At 41.2% G+C, this 13,365-nt stretch overlaps 1 protein-coding gene across 1 annotated transcript in view; it reads right to left on the reverse strand.

The window, feature by feature from the left end:
- Positions 1 to 13,365, reverse strand: part of LOC121453178 (catenin alpha-1) — a 135,445-nt gene that overhangs the window by 21,434 nt on the left and 100,646 nt on the right. Inside the window, exons 10-11 of the mRNA XM_041659708.1 lie at positions 5,040 to 5,132; positions 1,442 to 1,598 (exon numbers count right to left, since the gene is read on the reverse strand). Of these exons, the coding sequence (XP_041515642.1) occupies positions 1,442 to 1,598; positions 5,040 to 5,132 (250 nt within the window). The remainder of the gene's footprint in view (positions 1 to 1,441; positions 1,599 to 5,039; positions 5,133 to 13,365) is intronic.

Genomic DNA, 13,365 nt, shown 5'->3' on the forward strand with positions numbered 1-13,365 from the left:
ATATTTTACTTTACTGTAAGAAAGAATGAAAATTCCTGGAAACAAAGCCTGATAAACATATCCAACCTAGTTTTAAAAAACTGTAGGAATGTAGTATCTATCCAGAGGGGGCTTTGCATTTAGATTTCCAAAATTTGTTGTTTGCTTAAAAATGTGCTATGAAGGTGGAATGTTTTTCCCTAAACCTATGAAAAAGAATAATTCCATACTTCATTGGGAAAAACAACAGAAGGCCAAGATTTCCCAAAAAGGCCATTGCTGCATTTTTGGCACCTGCAACAATGTACTCGCAAATGAATTTTTTGTTTTAAAGTGGCAGCATCTGCAGCTTGGTAGTTCTGAGGCAGCATGGTTTATATTTTACCCTGTCTTCCTGCAGTTAACATACAACCTACACCCGACTTTCTCAAGTTAAGCCAAAAAGAAAACTATCATCTCGAGTTCATGCAAAGACAGGGACACATTGGTATGCAGAACACAGTGTCACCCTTAAATAGGTCACTGCTGGAGGACTGTGCTGTGCACGTACTTAAGTTCTGCTTCTCTTTCAAGCCCCATTGCCACTCACATCTTCCACATTCCAGCCTGTGGTTCCCTGGGGTGACAGGTAGTTTCAGCTCTACAAGAACCCAGTCACTAAATCTGCCCACAGCCACTAGCCTCAGGAAGCCTGGCATTTCCAAGGAGAAGACACAGCCAGGGGCAACAGAGGCCCTGTTAATAGAGAATGCATTTAGTGTTACTCAACTCTAAGGAGATAGGACTGAAATTTATTTCTGTGAGATAAACGCTAAATTTCATTTGACAGACATGTTCTATATGAATGCAATTTACTATGTCATTACCAGTTTATGTTTATATAATGAAATCAACTGTTTTTGTGACGTGAATTACTCAGATTTACTTTTTTCAAGTTCATAATTAAATGGCACTTAAATATTTCCTCTCTGTTTTCTCTCTCTGCGTCAGACAGACACAGTCTTTGGGGAAGCAGTCAGGTACACTACAATCACTCCCGACAGACAGGAGCTTTCCGAGAGCATTCTCTACAATAAACTAGCTGAGAGGTTCCTTCTGAGTTTCATGGGCTCATAATAAATGACCAGCAGTACCAAGACAAAGGTCTAAACTCAAATATCAAGAGGGATGGATAGTTATATGCTACACAGGTCACAGCCAGAGGGTCTCAGTCTATACCAGCAGTGAAAGGTTTTGCTAGTCCAGTAACTAATTCTTCCAGGATGAACAGCAGCCCCACCGTGAGAAATACAGCTCCATTCCAACTCCCCCTGCTCTGAACACAGGTCAGAACGTCATAAAACTGGAAACCAGCACGTCATTAAGAGAATTTACTCTCAATGACCAGATTTGAAGGTGTTTTGTCTGTGATTATGACTTGGACAATAACTGCACATGCCATTCTAGGGAACCATTTCATTACCTGAGACAGCCAAGAAGTCATCAATGGAAGTAATGTCATCAACAGCATCTGTGAGAACACGGACTTGTTTTTCCCACTGCTCTTTAAAAAGATCCATGTTCTCTTGGGCCAGTTTACTCTGTGGCTTTGCTGCCAAGGCCAACGCAGCATTGATAACCTGCAGAAGACATTAACGCACATCACTATCTATCTCAAAGTCACTCAAATCAATCGCATGGGGTGATCTGGCTAACAGGAGGAACAGCTAGCTCCCTGTCACTAGGAAACATAACACCATGTGCTCCACCATAACTAGTACAAAGAGGAAATACTCAACAGCAGGCCTTAGACTTTAACACCAAAACAGTAAGTTTGATTTGGAAACAATAGGCAGCTATAAACAAATAAAGGCTCCCTCTAATTTCTCCAATCTGTGAAGGTAATTCTATAATTTTTGACATTAAATTTCAAGCTTTTTCTTAAAAACCTCAATCATACAAATATACCATCAAAAATTATATAATTAAAATTATAGGCCACATTTGATTAACTACCCTGGTTCCTTCTTTTAAATATGTCAGCATCAATAAGTATATATTAATACATTGTTCAGTGTTCCATTTTATAGGTATCTCATGTTACTCTCCTACTGTGGGATATTTAGGGTCATCTCAGTTATCCATCACTATTACAAAAGTAGCCAATAATGTCCAATAGTATACAATAATGACCAGTATCTGAAATGCCAAACTTACCCCAATTCATTCATAATAAAGGTATTATATTCCAATTCCAAGGACTTTTTTTTCTTTTGTCATCTTAACACAGGTGTAGCTGACTTATAACAACTTCATATGTGTGTGTGTGTGTGTGTGTGTGTGTGTGTGTGTGTGCGCGCGCGCTCATAAGTATAGATATAGGGCTTGGGACATAGCTTCCTGGTAGAAAGCTTGCCTGGTACGTACAGGGATCCAGCCTCAGTATAGCATACACATACAAATATTTTACTGAGAGACAGTTTATAATTCATACAATTTATCCATTTAAAGTACAGAATTCAATGACACAATAGTTACAATGATACTACATTCAGTTTTACCATTTTTTTACTCCAAAAATAAGACTTCAAATGTATTAGCAAGCGCTCCCCATTTTCCTCTTCTCTCCTTATCCCCATCTTCTAGTAACTACTAAGTTATCACCACCACCCAGAAAAGTGCAAGGGTGCACACAGTTGTCTCTCTCTCATCTCAAGAGTAAACCACCTTGTCTTGAGTCACTAACTACAATGTTACCAATCTTCATTTTTTCACAGATATCCTAAACTAAGCTAAGGGAGTTTTCTATGATTCCTAGTTTTTGAGCATGGACTAGAGGTACTTTTCTTTTATAGACGTCAATAGTTTCTTAACGTGGGTACCGGGAAACAAACTTGGGTCTTTTGCAAGTGCAGTCCCTGATTTTACTTGCTGAGCCGTTATCTCAAGTCCCACCCCCCTTCCAACTCATTTGAACAACCTCTCTTCACTGTTTTCTGTAAGGTCATTTTCATACTACCCATTGTTCACTACGGTCGGTGAATGTGTGAAAGGATCTGAAGAGTTCCTTCTCCAAAAGATACACAGAAAAGGGTTGGGTAAACACAGGAAAAACAGTCTTACCACCCTTGGCCATCGGGGAAATGCCAATGGGGTCTCTTGCAACTTATCTAAATAACTAAAGAGAGATAAACAGCCCACATTGTCCAATTTGTATTTGTCAATACTCAAGTTGCCCAGCTCTGCACGTATAAAGACTAATCACCCTCAGGAAAGGCCTTTTACTCAGGTCATACCCCTAATACCAAGGATTTGTCAATACTCAAGTTGCCCAGCTCTGCACGTATAAAGACTAATCACCCTCAGGAAAGGCCTTTTACTCAGGTCATACCCCTAATACCAAGGATGGTTTGGGCACTGTCTGAAGCTCAGTCTTGAGGTCCATCTTAAGTGACACTGCAAAGGAGAGAAATAAGCCTTTGTGCAGTGTGCTCATCTGTGATATGGGCCGAGTCACAGGTCCACACACTCCAGCATTTTCATTAGGATCAACTAGACTCTCCCTGTGGTTTTTTTCCTAGGCTTTAAGATCATTTATATAAATACTCTTGGTAGGTGTGATCAGCGTATGTTACCATCTGTTTCTGAAGATATGTGGAAGCATTGTCGCTTTTCAAGCATTTTAAAATGAAACAGAGAACCAAAGATATTAAAGTGTTGGGAGGATAAAATGGCAAACTTGAGAAAAGGTATAATCTTTAGAATCTACCCTAAATTTATTTCATTCAATTTGGTCAGCCTGAAAGTAGATTGAATCTATTGTGTTAATTATGTGCACAGCAATCAGTCTCGTGCACATTTTATGACTGTATAAAGACTGTCTATCAGACAGCGGGGGTGGTAGCTGGTCCATCACAGCAGTCTTGGGAGGTCTTTCACATGAAAGAGCCACAATGACAGTGTCACAGCACATTTAAGGTTGCAGACTTTACACAGAAACCTGATGCCTGCAGCCTCTGGCCATTACTACAGTTCCTCTGCGTGCCTCCCTTTGTCTACGGCTACTGTTGGTTTGGCAGGACATGCATAGAGGTTAATGTAAGTCTGAGACTAAGCTGTGCGTGGTCTCTGTCTGGAAAAGCAGAAAGGTAACCTCTTCCATCAAAACACCACCTAAGAGCTTAGGAATCCCTGAGTGGCAGGGAGAACTCCCTCACAGACCGCAAGTAACACTGAACATTCAGACAAGCACTAACCAGTGCCAGTGAGGGCTCAGCAGCTAATGGTACTTGCTGACAAGCCTAGTGACCTGCAATAGAGTGGTAGAAGAGACACAATTCTCATAAGCTGTCCTCTGTCCTCACACCATGAGTACATGAAGCACGTGCTAGCACACACAAATAAGTAAGTGAAAAATAGAAAAAAAATTAGTTGTTTCAAGCACTTCAGAGATTTTCTAGCAATACACTTAACCCAGCCCAATTACCTGTCTTTCCAAGTGTCACTATTACACAGAAGTTTAGGCTTTACTTCAGCGGCTGAAGCCTTCAATCAGGTTACTATTATTATGTGCAGCAGACACTTCAGCAAAGCAGACTAGATGCTTTGTGACAGTAGTGTTACAATGGTGCACAGGCTGGCCGGAAAGCTGTGCACTACACACACAACATATGCACACAATGCCATATGTGTGGAAAACAGAAGAACTTGTGGAAGTCTGTTTTCTCTTAACCACCACATAGGCCTTGGCAATAGAATCAAGGTCAGCAGACTTGGCAGAACTGAGCCTCTTGATGACCCCTCCTACACATTTTAAATGAAAGGCAAGGACGCAGTAGAATGAGATAAAGAGAAAATGATACTTAAATTTATTCAAGCAATGTGGTTTATCTGTATCAGTATTCTATTTAAAATAGAGGGAATTTTATTTTAATTAAAGGAAGAAAGAAAGGGAGGCAGGGAGGGAAAGAAGGAAGGAGGGAAAAAGAAAAAGAAAATAAGCAAACCTAATAAAATAAACTCACACCCACTCTACTAAAATCCATGCTAAAGATACTATAAGCTTGTTGGCTATACTTTACCTGAGGACAGAGTGCTTCTAACTGGCTTGCAGACATTCGGACAAGCTTTACACCTTCTTCATTATTGGAGATTGAACAGGCCAAGTTGGCAACCTGCAAGAGGGAAGGACATAGAAATGCCTATAAGCATTTTTCTCTTTGACTGGAAAACAGGCTAATTCCTACCTCTTACTCTGGCCTTCCCAGAACAGAGAGATACCAAAAGCACCAAGGAGCTTCACTCCTCAGACTGATTATCAGTTTATTAGGATACATTTTTAACTGTAAGGACCTCACAATGTTATATTGTAGGCTCGTATCAGAAGAGGTAGCTCCAAGCTTTGAAGGAGCGCCAATCTGCCTGAACAGTCTATAAGTACAGACATTATGTAACAAAACCAAGAAACACCAAGGAAGGAACTGGTAGTATCCACAAATAATAAATTTTGTAGTTGTTCTTGAAAGGAAGAAATTAAAACTCCAAATTGCTGTTCTCACTGTCATATGTAGAAATATAAGTTAAGTTTTATTTGAACACAGATCAACTAAGAAGATTTTTAAAACACTGTGAAGGTGATATTAAGATGGACCCAATGAGCTGGATGTCTTAGCACACGCCACTTGGGAGGAAGAGGCAGGTGGATCTCTGTGAGTTCGAGGCCAGACTGGTCTACAAGAGCTAGTTCCAGGACAGACCCCAAAGCTATAGAGAAACCCTGTCTTGAAAAACAAAACAAAACAAACAAAGGGAAAGGAAACGATGATACGCTCCACAGACATGAACACAAGCCCCTCCAACTGTTCTTAGAGGACACTGGTGCTGGACTTTCTTTCCCTTCCCTCCCAACACTTTCCATGGCACAACCGACTTAACCAGAAATGATTTTTACAGGCTGTGTCAAAGTCCAGCTTGCAAGGACTCAGGCTACACTGAGAACGTAGTTCTTCAGCGGCACTGAAGCAGTGGTGACAGTCTTGCCAACTTCATTAGCAGTGCCAGGCCCACCACATACTTAGTGCTGAGACAGTTTCACCTCAGGTATGAACTGAGTATGAATGATAAAGGCATAGGCAGTAGACTGTCTGAGTTAATGTAATGATTTTCTATCTCTTTAAGAGACAAGCCACGCCCATTCCCAGGCTGATCTTCAGCTTCCGGCCTGAGCTCTCTCTTTTCCATCTTCCTCCACTTCTCCCCTTTCCCCCTTCTGTCTCTCTCTTCTCGCCTTCTCTCTCCTTCTCCCTTCCCTCTCCATAACCCCTTGAATAAATATCCAACCTCACTCTGCATGGCGTGCCTATCCATGTCTCTGTCTCTTGCCCGCCTGCCATGTGTCTCTGCCTGGGACTGGCTGCTCTCAGGGCCTGCTGTCTGCCGCCACATGGCTTGCTACCACCACTTGGGGACCTACAGCATCTCTGCTGCCTACTGCCACCGTGGATCCTGCAGCATTTTTAATTTTTCCATTATAGTGAATGTCAGAGAAAACAAGTGCGATAGCAAAAACATTTGATTTTAAATGAACACACGCACAGGAAAAATTTTTACTATTATAGCTATTGTTTGCAGTATTACAGTTATGACTGCCAGCTATTAAGCACCAGAATCCTATTATACTTAATAATAAGGAAAAAGAGAAGTAGCAAGCAATTTCAAAATAAAAATTGGGAAGTGATCTCTGATATTCCCAAACCCTTTAAAAAAAAATCACACCAAGTATAACATTTTAGATCCTAGAAGCTTATAATTCCACCCTCTGTTGTCAACTTGACCTGACCAAAGACGCAGTTCTCTAACAGATCACAATCTAGAGACTGTCATTTGTTTAAACTTATCGTAAATTATCAGAACACATTAAAAAAATAAACTTAAGACTTAAAGCTCAAAATGTATTTTACGCCAGGAGTAGTGGCGAATTCCAGTAATTGCTGTGCATTAGAGGATTACAGGATTGAGACCAATCTGGTTATCAGAAGACCTTATCTCAATCCAAACAAACAAACAAACAAAACACTGGGGGGGGGGGGGGGGCAGACACACAGAACTGCAAACAGCCCCGCCCCCTGACCTCTCTAGTGGTTCTCAGAGGTCAGTAACAGGGATTCCCTCACAGCACCAATAATTCTATTTCAATTTACACCATCTCAATTTTTTAAATCTTATAACTCACATGTTTTCAAAATTTAGACATAAAGGACTATATTCTTGATTACAAGTGAGATACAAAATAGTAAGGAGCAAGGCCATTTTAATGGCTGAATTCTTTAAGTCGTGTGTTTCCTGATACAAATCCTAAAACAAAGGCTATGGACAGTTTATCCTTTGTCTTAGAACATTATTCTAAAATGTTGATGGTGTACTATGAGAGCATTAATGCTCTAAAATGTTGATGGTGCACTATGCATTAATGCTCAAGAGGACAGTGTTTTAGAGGGCCTGGGAAGGGAAGTCTTTTCTGGCTGAATAAGCTTCAATGCCCCTCCAGGATTACTCACTTCCCAGGTGACAAGTGTGCACATCAACATCTCCACCAGAGCTCTCTGAGAAGCAAGCCTGACCTGGCTACCGTGAAAGGGAGTAAGGAAAGGGAAATCCTTCATACCTCTTACTGAGGAAAATCTGCACATTTAGATTTGGAACAGCAGTTGATATAACTTTAAAAAATTAATCTGTCAGGGAGACAGCTCAACTCAGTAGTTAAGAATAGCACTGGCTGTTTGAGTCCCAGCACCTACAAGGCTCACAATGGTGTAACTCTAGTTGCAGAGGATCTGACACCCTCTTCTGGCCTCCACTGGCACCAAGCATGCACATGGTACACAGACATACATGCAGACAAAATACCCATTCCCGTTAAATAATAAAATCAGTGTCAAGTCTTTAGCTTGACAGGCATAGTAGAGCCCCCCAGGAGCAGGGGGCTAAGGCAGGAAGATAAGGAAATCCAGGCCAGTCTAGGCTACACAATAAAGAACCTGTCTCAGATCCCTGGACCTAAAGACGCAGATTTAAATCCCACCTAGGCAGGAAGATAAGTCCAAAACTAGCTTGGGCAACTTAGTAAGACCCTATTTTTCAAACCTTTTAAAAAATATTTTTATTTTTTAAATTTTAAGTGCACTGGCATTTTGTGTGCATATGTTTGTGTGAGATTGTCAGCTCTTGGAGTTACAGACAGTTGTGAGCTGACATGTGGGTGCTGGGAATTGAACCCCTGGTCCTCTGGAAGAGCAGTCAGTGCTAGCTATTTATTTATTTATTTATTTATTACCATTATTAAAAATACCAATCCAAATTCCTACTTCCTCCCCTCCTCCCACTTCTTCCACAAACCTCCCACCCCACCCTCTCCAACCTAAGAGAGGGCAAGGCCCCCTGCCCTGTGGAAAGTCCAAGGCCCTCCCTAATACAAGGTATCCATCCAAAGAGAATAGGATCCCAAAAAGTCAGTACATGCAGTAGAGAAAAATCCCAGTGCCAATGTCCATGGCCCCTCAGTTTGCCCCAACTGCCAACCACCTAAGAGGGACTAGTTTGATCCCATGCTCATTCACTCCCAGTCCAGTTGGAGTTGGTGAGCTCCCCTTAGCGCAGGCACACTGTCTCAGTGGGTGAACCCCTCATAGTCTTGACTTCCTTGCTCATGCTCTCCCTCCTTCCACTCTTCAACTGGATTTTGGGAGCTCAGTCCAGTACTACTCCGATGTGGGTCTCTACCTCTGTTTCCATCTATTGTTGAATGAAGATTCTATGGTGATATTTAAGATAATCATCAGTCTGACTACAGGGCAAGGCCAGTTCAGGCACCCTCTTTATTGCTTAGGGTCTTAGCTGGAGTCATCCTTGTGGATTTCTGGGAATTTTTCTAGAGCGAGGAGGTTTCTTGCTAACCCCATAATGGCTCCCTCGATCAAGTTATCTTTCCTTGCTCTCATATCTGTCCTTCCTCCATCTCGACTATCCCATTCCCTCAAGTTCTTCTCAACCCTCCCCTTCTCCCCTTCCTTCTACCCGCCACCCGCCATGCTCCCAATTCTGCCAGGTAATCTTGTCTGTTTCCAATTTCCGGGTGGGTCTATATATGTTTTTTTCTGGGTTCACCTCATTACTTAGTCTCTCTAGGATCATGAACTATAAACTCAATGTCCTTTGTTTACAGCTAGTATCCACTAGCTGAGCCATCTCTCCAGCCCCATTTTACAAACCTTTAAGAAGTAAAAGCAAAGGGTATGTTTTTTTTTGGGGGGGGGTCACTCTGTGGTAGAGTGTTTACCTAGTAAGTGTGAGGTCCTGGGTTCAATCCCCAGTATAGTAGTGGTATGTATCAGGGGGATCTTAAGAGAATCTGAAATCTGAATAAAAAAACACAAACAAGAAGCATGTGAGCATTTAGCCCCGACAGGAAGACTGAGGCAGGTTCTACTAATAAAACAGCGAGTATGTGGCATCAAAACAAAAGAGGAAAATACAGAATGTAATCAAAAAAGTTAATAATAGAGAATAGAGCAGATGAACAGGGTTAAGAATTAAGAGAGAATGAATGGGGATTAAGAAAAAGAAAGGGAAAACTAATGGCACAAACAAATCCACCTATCAGTAATGGTAATCAGTGCTCTCAATTCTTTCATTTCATTTCAAGGCACACACTGGATAGCTCCTCACATCATATGACCTTGCCATTAAAGAATAACAACTGTCCTATATTTGTTAGTAAGATGTTGAAGATCAATCATTAGATGCCTCATATACAAATCTCACAAAAGGATTCTTTCTGAAATAAGTCTTAGGAAAGACTTACGTCCCGGGGGGGGGGGGGGGGGGGGGGGAGGGAGGGAATCAACATGAATTTCTCAGCCTACATGATTGTTTAACACCCCAACCCCAGTAGTTCAGTAAGAAATCCAAACTCTTGCAAGACAATTATACTGCCTGCTACTCTTTACTTGGTCCTAGCTTTCCACATATAACTTCATCGTATATAGTTTTATTCAAAATAAGTCATGCTAATCTACTTTTAGGGAGATTAAGAGCATAAAAAAGCATCACTAGTAACAAACACAAACCAGTATTTATAACAGTGAATTTACTTAAATGACAAATTATTTTTAAAGTTCCCTACTTCTAATCTACCAGCAAACCTAGAGAAGGTGCCGCATTAAACATGGGATATTACTAGTCCCATCTCCCCGTGAGGGCCCACAGAGCTGTTAGCCTGTTCTTCATGGACTGGAGGTCAGAGAGTTTGAGCTTATTTTTGCTCTCTCAAAGTTGTTGACAACAGGTGTGGCTACAAACAAGAGATGCTGACCTAGGATGTAGTTAATTAGTATTTTGAGTGCAGTGGTGGGTCTGTTCCATCTGGACCAAATGTCGGAGTATTCAAGTCTATTCCTTATTTCATCTTAATGAAGTCTGCTGCCTCCCCACTCCCCCTTTGGAGTGAAGTATATAAGCGTGTGGAAGAATAAACACAGTGAATTCAGTATTCACTGAATGTCCTTCCCAATGCTGTTCTGTGTTTGTCTCTTATTACTCTTTTCCTTTTGATTAATAATTCTAATTCTCACACTCCTACCCTGGAACGTATGAGTTTTGTCCAAGCTGGCTTTCGGCATCTCTCAATGAGAAAGATGGGAGTCCCTACATTCTTTGGGACTTACTATACATTTCTGGTTGGCCTGGAACTTACTATGTAGACTGACCTAGCCTGAAACAGACATCTGCCTACCTCTACCTCTAAGTACTGGGATTGAAGGTCTGATCAACCATGCCTCACAGGCCTATTATCTGTACTGAAACATAGCCAAGGTTGGGCAGAGTGTCCCTCAGCTACTCCTACCACTGTCCAAGAGAAAAGAAAAATACTGAAGCACCTTAAGAATAGAGTTTCTGTCCAGGACAGGCTCCAAAGCCACAAAGAAACCCTGTCTTGGGGGGAAAAAAAAAATAGAGTTTCTGAGCCGGGCAGTGGTGACGCATGCTTTTAATCCCAGCACTCAGGAGGCAAAGGCAGGCAGATCTTTCTGAGTTCGAGGCCAGCCTGGTCTACAAGAGTTAGTTCCAGGACAGGCTCCAAAGCTTCAGAGAAACCCTGTCTCAAAAAAAAAAAAAAAAAAAACCAGAAACAAAACAGAATAGAGTTTCTGGGGTAGTCAAGATGACTGTGTGGGTGGAGGTGTCTACAGCCTGCCAAGATTACTTGAGTTTGATCTAACGTCCCCAACTGGTAAAAGAAAGGCATCACTCTCCTACACAAAGTAAACAGACAGGAGAAGGAAGGAAGAGGGAGGAAGGGGGGGTTGCTTTGTTAACTTGACAAGGTGATAAGTTTGGAGAAAGGAAAGACTGCCCAGGAACAAGTAAGACATCCCAATTTCACCAGAACTTACAGCTCCTGGAAAATACAAGGCTAAGCACAAACCACTAAGAATTCCTCTAGAATCCAGGGTCAGAATTCTCTTCGGACACCTCACTTCTTTCATGCAATTCCAACAATTAGAGAAGATGAAAACTTCAATTGTTATTTGCTAGAGTTTCATATAGAAGCACTGAGAAAATTCACAACTATTCATGTAAGATCAATGTTTAAAACAAATGATTCACAGAGCTTTCAAGGACACTTTGCTCCATATTAACACATATGAATTCACAACAAAAATCAAATATATAATGCAGAGCATTCATTTTTCATTGGGTCAAAAATACACATTTCCAGCTAATACAGCTATACCCTATGACATTCTAACAATGAGAAAACTGGGAGAGAGGGAACCCAATAGTAAAAGAGCTCTATTTACTTTGTAATTCTTAATTCACAACGCAGCAAATGAGATGCAACCTGAGCGGAGCAATTCACCATCATAAGTATAGTTTAATGCACTAGCTGAAGCTGAAGAGACAGGAATACTAAAATACATCTTTCTTGTTTTACTCTCATAAATTATAAATTTGAAAAGAGACTAAGAAAAGTAAAAACTACTGATTGCTCCTTAGCTCTTAGGATGCGCACAGCTGAAGAGGAAACAAAGGTGGACTAGGAAGGAAGTCATCAAAAAGGGCACACAGATGCTGCATTCATGACAAAAAGGTTAATATTTCTGACAGCAAATAAATTCCCACCTTAGTGTACTTTTAATCAAAGACTAACATAAAGACACCATTAACAGTGCTGGAGAGATGGCTTGTATGTAGAGATGATCTTATATGTTGAAAATAATATCCAGATAGGTAAGTGCTACATCTACATTTTGTTTGTTTGCTTGTTTTGTTGTTTCAGACAGGGTTTGTGTAACCCTCGCTGTCCTGGAACTCACTGTGCAGACCAGGCTGGACTTGAACTCACAGAGATCCTTCTGCCTCTCTGTATCCCAAATGCTGGGATTAAAGGTGTGAACCACCACCATGCCTAGCTGAGGAAGTCCACAAATGTTTGCTAACATATCTTTTTTACTCTCATATATATATTTTGGATTTTCGCGACAGGGTTTCTCCGTAGCTTTTGGTTCCTGTCCTGGAACTAGCTCTTGTAGACCAGGCTGGCCTCAAACTCACAGAGATCCGCCTGCCTCTGCCTCCCGAGTGCTGGGATTAAAGGCGTGCGCCACCACCGCCCGGCCTCTCATATATTTTTTTACTCTTCCAATATATATAAAAATATCTGCTTAGGTGTTTGAAAGCTTAATTCTAGCTAAACAGATTAAACGAAATACTGTTCGACTCTGTCTTTTTCAACTTTTTTTTTAATCTCCAGATTTTTCTCAATTTCACATCCCCCAAAATCTGATTCAGACTAGAGAGATGGATCAGTGCTAACTGCATGATCATAAGGATCAGGCTTAGGGTCAACTGATAAACCAGGCATCCTGAAACATATGTAACCAAGGGACCCAAGACCTCTGTGTACGCACAAACCCAAACATACGCACACATACACGCGCGCACACAATGTGCATGGTACCTGTATAAAGATGACTTTAGAACAATTCATAATACAAAGCTCTGTTTGTCTACCATCTACACACAACTGAATCAGAGTCTAGATGCTAGCTGAATACAGAAAGAGAGCGCCTGCAAAACACCTATTAACAAGGAGACTGAGAAAGTTCGCTTGTCTAATAGCTATTAGGAACCTAGTATGTACTAGGCATCATTCTACTTTAAAACAACATTATATTAGAATGGGCAGGGCTAGATAAATAAGAAAATTAAGTAAATCCACTAATTTCAGATAATAAGGAAGGCTATAAAGTACATAAGCTGAGGTGAGGGGATCTAGCGAAATCTTTCTGTGGAGGTGACTTTTGGGTAGAGAGTATACTCAGGCCTGGAGGAGACCTGTAGTCCTGT

Source organism: Microtus oregoni, unplaced genomic scaffold (assembly GCF_018167655.1).
Source record: "Microtus oregoni isolate MIOR12 unplaced genomic scaffold, Mior012 000011F_ref0000422, whole genome shotgun sequence".
Lineage (NCBI taxonomy): Eukaryota > Metazoa > Chordata > Mammalia > Rodentia > Cricetidae > Microtus > Microtus oregoni.